This window comes from Ornithorhynchus anatinus, chromosome 5 (genome assembly GCF_004115215.2).
Source record: "Ornithorhynchus anatinus isolate Pmale09 chromosome 5, mOrnAna1.pri.v4, whole genome shotgun sequence".
In the NCBI taxonomy this organism is placed as follows: domain Eukaryota; kingdom Metazoa; phylum Chordata; class Mammalia; order Monotremata; family Ornithorhynchidae; genus Ornithorhynchus; species Ornithorhynchus anatinus.
In genome coordinates, this window is record NC_041732.1 from 11,036,406 (window position 1) to 11,049,614 (window position 13,209).

The 13,209-nt window shown below is 43.6% G+C and overlaps 1 protein-coding gene across 1 annotated transcript in view; it reads left to right on the forward strand.

Moving 5' to 3' along the window:
* Positions 1-13,209, forward strand: part of UBE2Q2 (ubiquitin conjugating enzyme E2 Q2) — a 66,084-nt gene that overhangs the window by 38,078 nt on the left and 14,797 nt on the right. The window contains exons 6-8 of the mRNA XM_001506953.5: positions 5,108-5,192; positions 9,076-9,136; positions 13,094-13,184. Of these exons, the coding sequence (XP_001507003.2) occupies positions 5,108-5,192; positions 9,076-9,136; positions 13,094-13,184 (237 nt within the window). The remainder of the gene's footprint in view (positions 1-5,107; positions 5,193-9,075; positions 9,137-13,093; positions 13,185-13,209) is intronic.

The window sequence follows — 13,209 nt, forward strand, 5'->3', positions numbered from 1 at the left end:
CATGCCCGGTGATTAGTAAGCCGCTCTTAGATATCCCTGGACTCTTCTTGTAAAACCTGAGAGGGTGTCTTCTGGATAGCAGCCTAGCTAGAAACCAGGGTCTTGAGGTTATTGGACTAAACCCCCCAACATGACACACAGACACATTCCCTGCCTTCATCATTCCAGTCATCCATTGGCTTAACTAATAGGGTTCCTCCTACCTAAAAACCTGAACTACCCCAGTATTCCTTTTTGATATTGCTAGCCATTTTCATTCAACGCTTTAACCCAGGGTCTAACCAAGAGGGGGATTCCCACCCCAAAGCCCCCTGTCCTAGATGAAGTATGATCCCCCTCACCTCAACCACTGTTTTATAGTGGCCTTGGATGAGATTTTGGGCCAGTAGCCCTCAAATAAACTAAAAAGACAGGATGGAGAAGAAACTATTATTAATAATAATAATAGTATTTGTTAAGCACTCACAATGTGCAAAGCACTGTTGTAAGCGCTGGAGGGGAGACAAGGTGATCAAGTTGTCCCACATGGGGTTCACAGTCTTAATCCCCATTTTTACAGATGAGGTCACTGAGGCACGGAGGTGTTAAGTGAATTGCCCAAGGTCACACACAGCAGGCAAGTGGCAGAGTCAGAATTAGAACCCATGTTGTCTGTCTCCCAGGCCCAAGTTCTTTCCACTAAGGCAAGCTTTTTCTCACCCTGAGTTCTGGGTGCCATCATCTCTGCTAACTTTTAGATCTTCATGGATACAATCTTTTTCGGCCTTTTCATCAATTCGGAGATCATTTTGCTCCCCATCTTATTTCCAAATCCTAAATCCCTAGGGATGGCTGTCCACTACCATCTCTCACGAGACAAGAGACAAAAGAGAAATGGCCTATCAACTGCCCTGATTTTTGTAATGAAGGGTGGGATACACACTTCCAGGATCAGTCCCGGTTTACTCCATCAGGGATCAGGCAGCTACCAAAGCATCTCTGAGTAATGTCTCTATAAAGGGAACCACTTATGTTTGTTAGTAACTGTTGTTTGGAAATGGCCTCTTGGGGAGAAGTCTGTTTTGGCAGCTCCGTCCTGTAGCACCTGTCTCAGAAGCCTCCATCTCACTGTCTTCCTAAATCGAGCTGCAAATTCTACCAAAGTGATTATCTGAGATATCGCATACCCATCTCTGGAGAAGCAAGTAGCCTTAGTGTTTTGAAGGGTGTTGACACCAGATGTTCACACCTGCCCTCCTTCTGTTTACACCTGCCCTTCTCCTCTCTCTTGAGGGCAGTGATTTTTTTTTTCCTCTTTGTCTCTCCATTGAAGGATTTCCCTGTTAGATTTTTAGCTCCTTGAGGATAGGAACATGTGGTTTCCGTCATACTCTCCCAAGTGTGTAGTACAATGATCTGCAACTAGGTGCTCAATAAGTACCTTGATTGGTTCCATCTGTCAATTAAATGGCCGACTTTTACAGGGGCATGTTAAGGACAGTGACTGACCACTTTACAGTCAGAACTGCCTTCTCTGAAGGGAGACTTCCAGAAGCAACTACCAGAGAGCTCACTTGGCATCTCTTCGTTTCTTCCAAGAACTCAGGTTACAGTAAACACATAGCTTTCCTTCATAAAAGAAGACGCCCCAACTCTGAGTGAAATTCATTAGGGATGCGATTGTGACCGAAGACTTCTGAAACCCATAAGCCACTATAAGATGGACTCTTGTGCTGTTGGTTTTGTTTGTTTTCCTTGGATCAGTTTTCAAGTTTGCTCACTTGTCTGACGATCCCTACAGAGCTTCTGCTTCAAGAGAGCCGCTCCTTTCCTCATTGCAGTGTGCCATGTTGGCCTTCCTGTAGTAATTGACTCCCAGCATTCAGCCGGGCTGCAGCATCGTCTGAGGCGTTGTTTTATTGTTTCCCTAAATCATCTCCTCCGTCCTTGCTTTTGGATTCCCAATTTCAGTTTGCCAGACGGCAGCAGAATTGGTTATCTGGCTGTCATCCATTCTCCCCGTGTATCCGAGCCAGCCCGATTGTGTTGCAGTGAGACTAGCTTGATTGCTAAAAGACTGAGTGTTGTAGGTCTTCGTTGTTGGCGATCCTGCCCCGGCGTCGGACGTCGAGCGTAGGCTTTGTCACTGAAGGAACTGCTCAGGAAGCGAGTCCGGTTCTCTCATCCGTAGAGAAGGTTGGAGAGCGTTACAACTCTTTACACCTTTAAGTTAGTCATCTGTGTACTTTAATTTTGAGATGATTATCTTCATTCTAGCCCCCTGCGTCCAGGCTGCGTAGAATGAACCGGGTAGGACCAGTCCCATTATCCATCCGTGCTCTACACCATTGGCAGTTGAGAATGGATCAGAAAGGGCACCCCTGGCTCTGACCCAGCCAGCTGCGCAAAAGCGCAGTTAGCCTCAGAATCCTAATGTACTTTTCAGTGTAGTCAAGTTTAAGTGATTTCCAGAGTTCAGGCCTAATGATGATGACGTTGGAACTGTTGTTTAATGAGTACAATTTTATAAATTGAAAAGAAATGAATAATACTTACTCCTTTAACCTTTCGGAGGTTCTTTAAATGGTAAAAAGAGATCTGTTTTGGGGTGGCATTTAAAATGATCAGGACTGAAAACTCCACAGCCTAAAGGAAAAGAGAACCATATTGAAGTGCAGCTCGCAGATGAGAGGTGTCACAGTAAGAGTTCTCCTGGTTTTCCTCATTCTCTTTAGCAGACTCAGCCCACATATTCAGTGCATCAATAAATCCTGTCGGTCCTACCTTCACAGCGTCACTAAAATCTGCCCTTCCCTCTCCGTCCGATCTGCTACCACATGAATGCAGTCACTCATCCTATCCCGTCTGGATTACTGCCAGAACCTCCTTGCTAGCCTCCCAGCCTCCTGTCTCTCTCCATTCCAGTCCATACTTCATTCTGCTGCCCATGTCATTTTTTCTACAAAAATGCTCAGAACAGGCTTCCCCGCTCCTCAAGAAACTCCATTGGTTGCCGATGCATTTCTGCATCAAACAAAAACTCCTCACTATTGGCTCAAGCACTCAATCAGCTTGCTCCCTCCTACCTCACCTTGCTACTCTCCTACTACAACCCAGTCCTCACACTTGGCTCCTCTAATGCCAACCTTCTCACTGTGCCTCGATCTCGTCTGTCTCGTCGCTGACCCCTCTCCCACATCCCTCCACAATCTGACAGGCAATTATCTTCCTCTCCGTCAAAGTCTTATCGAAGGCACATCTCCTCCAAGAGGCCTTCCCTGACTAAACCCCCCTTTCCTCTTCTCCCACTCCCTTCTGCGTTTCCCTGATTTGCTCCCTTTGTTCTTCCTCCCCTTCCAGCCCCACAGCACTTATGTGCATAGCTGTAATTTTTTTTACATTAACGTCTCTCTCCTCTCCTCTGAATGTAAGTTTGTAATGGCCAGGGAATGTGTCTGTTGTGTTATTGTCCTCTCCTAAGTGTTTAGTAAAAGTGCTCTATACACAGTAAGTGCTCAATAAATACAATTGAATGAAATGAAATATTGACGATAGTGGAAATCACTGAGCAGTCACTCACAGCAATCAATTATGTAAATTTGAATCGTATCCCTCTGAACTGTTTCCATATTGATCAGTGTAATTATTATAGCAGTCTTAATTCCTACCCAGTTCTACCAGTGAAGAAGAAGTGTTGCCTTAGATAACCACACAGCGTTTGGAAATAAGATTGTGTGTGGCTTTCAGTGTTGCTACAAATTGAGAAGAAGTGTGGCTAGTATATCTGGATTTTATATAGAAATCATGTCAGAGAAGAGATGATGTCCTATTCTGTTGTTTATTCCCAAATGTCCTGGTTTAGTATTCTGCATGTAATAGGTGCTCAATAAATGCTAATAATGATGGCAGTGGTGATTAAGTAGGATTTGCTTAGTTGGAGGGAATAACCCTAGGGAAATCCCAAAAGCATAATTCAGAAGATTGCAAAAAAGCATTTTTATGTCATGGTAGCTTGTTTCGGTACACCAAAGCAAACAAACAAGCATCTATGTTAAAAATTCAGAAGTGCTGGTGCAGTAACCAGCGTGCCCTGTTCCACACAAAAGTCAAGTTCAGCCTAGCCAAGTTTCTGGGCTGGTTGTGGACCTCAGAGTCCTAGGATCCATCCTAGATCAGGTCAAGTTCCAGATTCTCCATCAGAGCAGCAATTTTTTTCCATTCCATTACAAAGCAGATTCTGTATACAGAGTGGGACAACAGGTAGCCAGGACAAAAGATACATTGAAGTATTCAGATACAGAAGATAGTGAAACAACTTCGGAAAATGTGGCACATCAGTAAACTAGAAAGAATGGATATATAGCAGTAGATAATCCCCTTGACATGCAGTATTCAAAAATGGCATGGATTCCACTTGAAACTTAAAAGCAGAGCCAAGGACAGTTTTTTTTTCTAAATCCATAGTATGTAAGGCATTATCAGTCATCTGATAGTAAGCATGTTACTGCAGAACTAAAATGGCATCACAGATTAACGCATGATGACTAGAATATTACTACTATTATTTATAGGCTAATTGTATTGTCCTAAGTGTTGGTGGTGTTGACTGCAGTCATATTTATTGAGCACTTACTGTTGTGCAAAGCACTGTACTAAGCACTTTATCAAATATGTGAGTCCTTTGATCCACAGGTGCTCTGATTCGGGGGGCAATGGTTCTCTTGACTAAAATATAAGTCTCAATTCCCAGACCCCATCATGACCTTATATATTACTGCCTGGCTGTAGGTGATTGAATGAATAGTGCGCACAAATCTGAATGACTAACAGCTGTAACATATTTTTTGAAATCCAATCTCTGGGAATGTGGGTTGGATTTCTTTCGATGGGCTGTCAAATTATCAAGTCTGTCCCCGAGTAACTGTACAGTTGAAACTTCATTACTGCACCAATTGATTCCTAATCTTTTGCAGCTATTTTAAAATCCTTGGACGTTGTGCACCGTAATGTATTCTCCTTACAGATCCTAGGAGCAATCTCAGTGTGAGGGGTCTTAACTCATCAAATCTTCTTAGTCATTTGCATTAGTGTTTTTCCTCTAAATGATGATTTGATTTTCATTTTTCAGGGTGCCGTATCTGGGTCAGTACAGGCTTCCGACAGACTTATGAAAGAGCTCAGGGATATATACAGATCACAGAGTTATAAGACAGGTAAGGACCTCTGAGCTGTTACTTTTTCCTCTCAATCTGTGAACCTGCATCAGAGTCATCCAGTGTCAGACTGAAAAAATGTCTTCCTTTGACATCATGATGCCTGTTTCAAGATATGGTTGGCTTCAAGTAATCATGATAGAATGGAAATAAAAAACTGGAGTCATGCAGGCAAAGATATTTTGGGATTCCATAGTGTGAATTTGTCCTTTCTTGAGTTTAATTGGCCTTGGAATGTGCCTGATGAACACCTGCTGCATGGAGATGTTAGGTACCAGGCGCTTCCCCTTTTCACCCTCCCTGACTGGTGTCTGCCCTGAGATGGCTCAGAGTGAGAAGAAAGGAGGGAGGTGGAAAAGCGTGAAATACTCTCCGCCAATCACATGTGCTGATGTCATATTTCCTTGAGTGAACAAATTGTTCATGGCACCAGAAATGTCACATTCATATGCATGGTGCAGTCTCGCAAAAATGTAGTGCTTAGTTTTAGTCTTCACAGAGATTCAGGTGCCAAGTGGGTTTTTCTTCTTGAAAATTCCTTACAACATATCTTGGCCCCAAATAGATTTGTGTTCTCAATTCTGTTTTCTCCATTTAGTGAAAGAATGTTTTTCTCTCATTTCTGTGAAATTCGGTGTCAAACCCTTTTTACAATAGATTTTGAAAGTAATAGAATTGCGTGTGAATACCAAATTAAATATTATTTTTGGATTTCACAGTAGTACAGAGCATTTTAATTGAAACGTTGGTTGACTCTGCACAGGTAGGCAGAAGCATGTTCATGGAAGCCTAGGAAGAGCAATTACTGAGACAGACTTAGTGGTCTGACCAGCCCTGTATTCTACTTTCTATAACGGCAGCAGGATGTTTTAAAGAACCTGTGATGGTTGCTCTTTCTTAATAGTGAATCTTGCCTTCAGTGGTATTTGTTTTAATGGGCCAGCCCCTGTAGAGTAATTTAGTAAATCAAATTTCATTGTCCATAAATCTTACTGTTTCCCAAAGTTCTCTAAACCTAATTTTCCTACTAAACTGTTATGAGATCAGATTTAAATATTTCGCTATTTTCAACACATTTACAATGCAGTATAACTCTGGTATGTGTTTGCTGATCTGATATTTTCATGGATGGTTCCCCCAGTTCTCTGACATTATTTCACCTTTCTAGGTGCTTCTTTATGTGCGTTAGTTTAATTGATCTTCTGTATTTTGGGGACTAGACAGACTGGAAAGTGCAAATGACATCAGTGAAAGAAATGATCACCCCACTATTCAGTAAACGAGAATGTTTACTCTTGATTGATTTTTTCCAGTATTTTTCCCCCTACTTTTTCCCCCTTTTAGAAGTTTTTTGCAACCCGTCAGGGTTTAATCACAGAATCAATCCTACTTACAAGGTGCATGCCACACTCTTTTCTGAGTTCCATATTGCAGACTTTTAAAGTAGTGTACTTTCTATGCTAGCCATGACCTTGAGAAATGGTTATTTGTTCTTGTCAACTTCAAGTCTCCAATGCTAGGTAAACTTTTAGTACATATCAAGAGTTTGTAGGATTCGAACCGTCTCGCTCTTTAAATGATAATTGTGACTGTGACGTTTGGGGGCCTAGAGACAGAATTGAAAAATGTTCGAATCAAAAAGTGAAACCTCACCTGCTTCCCCCCTCTCCCCGGCCTCAACCTATAACAAAAGCTTCTCAGCTGAGCATTAGGTGTCTTCACTTGGTGCTCTGAATGCTCACTTCTGCCAAATGTTTGCTTTCACTACACATTTCGACTAGCCCACTGTTAAGGAATTAAGGGTATGTGCATCCAACAACACGAGCCTGTTTCGATGTAGCACATTGTAGTGTTGAAAGAAAATGTGTGTATCCGTGAATGTGCATTAGTGGAACATCGGAACGGGTGACTTGTACAGCATAAGTTTTCCTCAGTGTGGAGTTTTGGAAAGAATAAAGCCCTGCCCTAACAGGGGAACAGGGTGTACTCTGAGCAATGTGGGTTTCTAGGCAATTTTACTCATCTTACTAACTATAGGGGAGAGTCCAGTGAAGGACATTTGCAGCCTGGATTACTATCTATTCATGTTTTTCTGGGAGTAGTACAGTTTTGCTTTGTTTGGCCAATTATTAGTAATAGTGTTAAGCACTTACTGTGTGCAGAGCACGGTATGAAGCACTGGGAGATAATACACAATGGGAATTAGACGTTGTCCACATCCCTCAGGGGGCTCACAGTCTTAAAAAAAAACCTGATACTTTGTCAGTTGTCTAGAAAGTTCCACCATTTGGGAATTTTTCTACTTCTGGCTCTAAGCCAATTAATAACGGTAATAAAAATGCTATTAGGCACGTAATATGTTCCAAGCAGTGTGCTAAGCACTGGGGTAGATTCAAGACAATTAGGTCGGGCATAGTCCTTGTCCCCCATGTGGCTCACAGTCTAAACTGGAGGGAGAAATTTCCAGCAGCAACAAAGCAATCCCAGGGAGTGAGATTCTGTGGAAGAACTGGGCTCTCCTGCATTCCTCCCTTTAATTTTCGCAGCTTAAGTATATTTTTGGGTAAATCTAGTTAATTGTCTTGACCTTTTCTGTTGCATCTTTGTAAGCTTCTGGATGGATTGCCAGAAGGTTACCAAGAACAATCTCTTGAGTATGGAGAGCTGGGAATACTATGTGTGGAGAAATGAAATGAGGTCATGGAATCCCCAGTCCTGCCCTGCTGTGTAAGAGGGCATGTGTCGGCACAGAAGAAGACACCAGCTGCGGCATCTTTGTTGATGATCGTGGCTGTGGCTGTCTCTTTTTTTTTTTTCTCACTGCCGTTGCTGGCCGTGATGAAGACTCCAGGGAACCCAGAAAAAAGCATAATAAAAATGGCAGGTGTAGGTAAGGAGAAAAATTATAGCTTCTGCTAGCGACACAGCCGTTGGTTCCCTGGAATTCTTACCTCCTCCAAAAACCCAAGAAAATTTGAAGCAGCGGAAACGGGTAAGAATAGGAATTAGAGCCACAGTGCCACCATCAAGCTGCCATATTCCACCTTGCCCATTTCGATCTCTACCTGCTCCTACTCCTGCTGGGCTCAGTGTCAAGGATACACAAGTGTCTGCTGCCATCCCCCTGTTTCTCCCATCAGGGCATTGATGATGGAGCCTCCTGCCGAACAGCAGCAGGCCCCGATCTTGATACTTGAGATCGGAGAACCCACACGAAGGAACTGACTGTAGTGGATCATGCCCCGGCATCCTCTCCCTGGTCCTTCGTGATCAAAGTCCCCCTGGGGCATGGTGGGCACCGAGGAAGGAGACTGGCAGGGGGGCAACAGCACAACCCAGTCAATGCGAATTTTTGGGTGACGGGCCAATTACTCAAAAACCGATGAGACCGTGTTTTGTTTCTACACTGTGTTTCCGGGTTAAAATATAATGCAACAGTTCTACTAAGATTGCATTAAGTACTTATCAAAAAAGAAGAACTGTTTTTAACACCAAAAGGCTTATTGTGTCGATTTGCCCCTTTTGAAAAACAAAACCAATGAAGGAATAAATGTGATCCTACTTTTTTTTTTTAACCTACATGCAAATTTTGATGAATGTCTTGAAAACAAACACTTCCCTATTGGTCTTTCTGGAGACAAATGCAAGCCAGAGATGAGTAGCAAATTCATTCAGCTTTAATCAAGTAGCTAAATCATTTGTTCTGTCTTTGCCTAGATGTTCTGTCAAGTCAAAGTGTTAAAAATATAACCTGGGTAGATTTTTGGTATATTAAAGACAAAAGCCTTCTTTAAGATGTTGATGAATGTTTTACACATGAATTTATCTCTGAATGTAATCGTTTTTCAGTAAATGATGACTAACTAGCTTCATATTTCTACAGGGATTTATTCAGTGGAACTTGTAAATGACAGCCTGTACGAATGGCACGTTAAACTCCTAAAGTAAGTTGTCGTCCATTTGCCTTTCTGTAACATTTCTGTGTGCTGCTCTAGATTATCAGATTATTTTTCAATTTTTTAATCTGTAGAATGACTTTCTTCAGAGCTCAAGAATCTGCACATAAAATTTGTACTATTGGAGTATTGAAAAAAATTTGAAAGACTTGCCTAGGGAAGTGCAAAGGACAAGAGGGAGCTTTTTTATATGGGAATATTTTATGTGTGAGTTCAAAAACACTTGAGAATCAGTTATTTGGTTCTGCCTCTCTGGAGACAAAATACGGTATTTAGTGTATACATTGAAACCAAACACACTGGGTGAGGAATGCAGTAGTCCACTAATAAATATCAGATTGCTCACAGGGTGCACAGCGATAATAATAACTGTGGTATTTATTTACTTTATGCCAACCAATGTACTAAGCACTGGGGTGGATACAAGATGATCAAGTTGGACTCGGTCCCTGTCCCACATGGTGCTCACAGTCCAAGTTGGAGGGAGTTCACATATTTAATCTGTTTTATAGATGAGGATGAGACCCAGAAAAGTTAAGTGACTTGGCCATGGATACACAGGCAAATGGCGAGGCAAGGATTAGAAACCAGGTCTGCTGATTCACAGGCCTATGCTCTTACTACTAGGTCACACTGTTTCTCATAGTGTGAGAAGGCATAAGATTAGGCTGGTTTAGACTATATCCAGACACTTTCAACCTGAAGGCTCTGGAGGCCTAACCAGGAGGAAGAGGAAGGATAATCCTTGTTGTTTCCATCTTAGGAGTCAGCTGAAGGGTGTGAGGAAGTGTTGGGTACTAGGTTCCCCCCCCCCGTTTTGGTAACTTTCTACTTCTCTTTCTACTTTCTCTTTCTACTGCCCACCCCACACGCTCTGCTCCTCTGCCGCCTACCTCCTCACCGTCCCTCGGTCTTGACTATCCCGCCGTCGACCCCTGGGCCACGTCCTCCCGTGGTCCTGGAATGCCCTCCCTCCTCACCTCCGACAATCTAATTCTCTTCCCCTCTTCAAATCCCTACTTAAAGCTCACCTCCTCCAAGAGGCCTTCCAGACTGAGCTCCCCCCTTTTTCCCTCTGCTCCCTCTACCCCCCCTTTCACCTCCACAGCTAAACCCTCTTTTCCCCCCATTTCCCTCTGCTCCTCCCCCCTCCCATCCCACCCCCTCAGCACTGTACTCGTCTGCTCAACTGTATATATATCTTCACCCTGTTTATTTTGTTTAATGAGATGTACATCACCCTGATTCTACTTATTTGCCATTGATTTTATGAGATGTTCTTCCCCTTGACTGTATTTATTGCCATTGTTCTTGTCCGTCCGTCTCCCCCGATTAGACTGTAAGCCAGTCAAAGGGCAGGGAGTGTCTCTGTTGCCGATTTGTACATTCCAGGCGCTTAGTACAGTGCTTTGCACATAATAAGCACTCAATAAATACTATTGAATGAATGAAATTGAATGAACTTTCCTCTATTTCTGCTCATGGTAGCCACCAGCCCCGTCAACTGAACACACACTCTCTAGTTCTCCTGGCTCCATTTATCCCAGCTCTGCCACTTATCAGCTGTGTGACCGTGGACAAGTCACTTTACTTCTCTGTGCCTCAATTCCCTCATCTGTAAAATGGGGATTAAGACTGTGAGCCTCATGTGGGACAACCTGATTACCCTGTATCTACCCCAGCGCTTAGAACAGTGCTCTGCACATAGTAAGCACTTAACAAATACCAACATTATCATTATTATTTTTTAGAATGGGCCTACAAACACATCCCTAAACCCCATTCTCACAGTGGAGCTACAAATGCAGTGGAAAGCATGTTCTCAGGGCACGGGTTCCATTTCCAGTGTTGGTCCTCTCCTCATTGCCCAGCTCAGAAGAGTTTAGGATTGAATGAATGAATGAGAAGGAAGGAAATGCATATCCTAGAGGGAGAAGGCCACTTTTGAGGTTCCCAGGCTTCACAAGCAACCTGGTGAGCCACATAGAGTCCGTGAGTCTGTGATTGAACAACTTGGCCAAAGTTCGTTCGTGTGATATCCCTGGGCCGCTCTGCTTTTCATCAAAGAATCTTTTAAATCCGACCCTGCTGCCCCGTTTGTCATTGATGGCATGTCTTGTAGCTGTTGTGGGACAGCATGTGGAACACCCTTGCTCCTTTGAATCAGAGAGGAGGAGATAACCATGGGAATGCCCCAGGTGGGGAAATGCTGAGAGATCTCAAAGCGATGGCCCTTGAATTCATCCCTGCTCTTAGAGTTCAAGAGAGGCAGCTCGTGATAGAACAGCTATCATGAGAACAGCTCTCTTGGCCTAGTGGATGGAGGCTGGGCCTGGGAATCAGAAGGACCTGGGTTCTAATGCTGACTCCTCCACTTGTCTGCTGCATGACCTTGGACAAGTCACTTCACTTCTGTCTCCTCATCTGTAAAGTGGGGATTAAGATTGGGAGCCCCATGAGGGACAGGGACTGTGTCCAGCCCAGTTTGCTGGTATCCACCCCAGTGTTTAGTACAGTGCCTGGCACATAATAAGCACTTAACAGATACCTTAAAAAAAACAAGGGCGCCTCTGAATCTGTACATCATGGATAGGCTTTCAGCAGGAAGTGTGTTTCAAGGGTCAGGGGCTTGGAATTGTGGCATTCCAGTACCCCTTTGTGGCGTCAGTGGTGCCATAACATCCCATATAAGACCTACTGCTCTAACCCATTGCATGGCTTAATCTGTGCCATTTTATTAGTCTGAATAGACAGTAATGGCCCAAGTGTTGTGAAATGCTAATAGCTTCAAATTATTTTTATGGACTTCCAATGAAGTATGAAATTATACTCTGCAGAGGAATGTAATTACTTGTCTTTCAATTAAAATGTCTCAGACTTTTCACTCTTAAGCCTTCAGATATAACGGGCGGGAAAATGAGGGAGCTGAGGTCTTTTCTCAGTTGCAGTGTGTGAAACCTGCAATGGTTAGTCATTGAATTTTAATCATCTGCACTTAACCGAACCAGCGAGTGTAGCCCATCAATAACAGGTTGGTCGTATTGGAGAAACTGCCCTCTAACAACGGTCTATCTGCTGCTGTTACCACCAAAAAGTGTTCAGTCTTGGGGGCGTAGGCGGGGTCTCGTGAGACGACAGTTGTCTTTTTTTTTTTTTCCCTTAATATTTGTTAAGCATTTATTATGTGCCAGGTACTGTGGCTTAGTGGATAGAGCACAGCCCTGGGAGTCAGAAGGACCTGGGTTCTAACCCCAGCTCCGCTCCGTGTCTGTCTGTGGCCTCGGGTAAGTCACTTCGCTTCTCTGGGCCTCAGTTACCTCCTCTGTGAAATGGGGATGAAGACTGTGAAACCTCTGTGGGGTTGGAACTGTGTCCCACCCAATTACCTTGTATCCCGGCGTTTAGAACAGAGCTTGCGCATAGTAAGCACTTATCAAGTACCGTAATTATTAGTATTGCTAAGTGCTGGGGTAGATAGAAACTAATCAGGTTGGACACAGTCCACGTCCCAAATGGGGCTGCCGGCCTTAATCCGCTCTTCACTGATGAGGTGACTTGAGGCACAGAGAAGTGATGTGACTTGCCCAAGGTCACATAGCAGAGCTGGTTTTAGAACCCAGGTCCCTTGACTCCAAGGCCTATGCTTTATCCCCCAGGCCACACTGCTTCACTCAGCCTGGACCTGTTGTTCCACAGCTGAGACGTGGTTAAGCTGATGAATAACAGTGCTGCTTCCCCCAGATTCTAGAGTTTCAGGTCACAGTTGAGATTCCAGGATTGTTCAGCCAAGCCCTGGGGAAGCTGCCTACCTGCCAGACCTCCTTCCTCCTCTGGCCTTGTGGTTAGGTGACTAGGATGAGTAAATAAATGGTTATTTCCAAGGCTGCTACCAAAGAATGTTTAACTCTTTTTTTAATGTGGAATGCCATGTTCTCTCTCTCCTAGGGTTGATCCTGACAGTCCATTACATAGCGATCTTCAGGTTTTAAAAGAAAAAGAAGGCATAGAATACATTTTGCTCAATTTCTCTTTTAAGGTAAGGAGAGGCACCCTGAGATGTT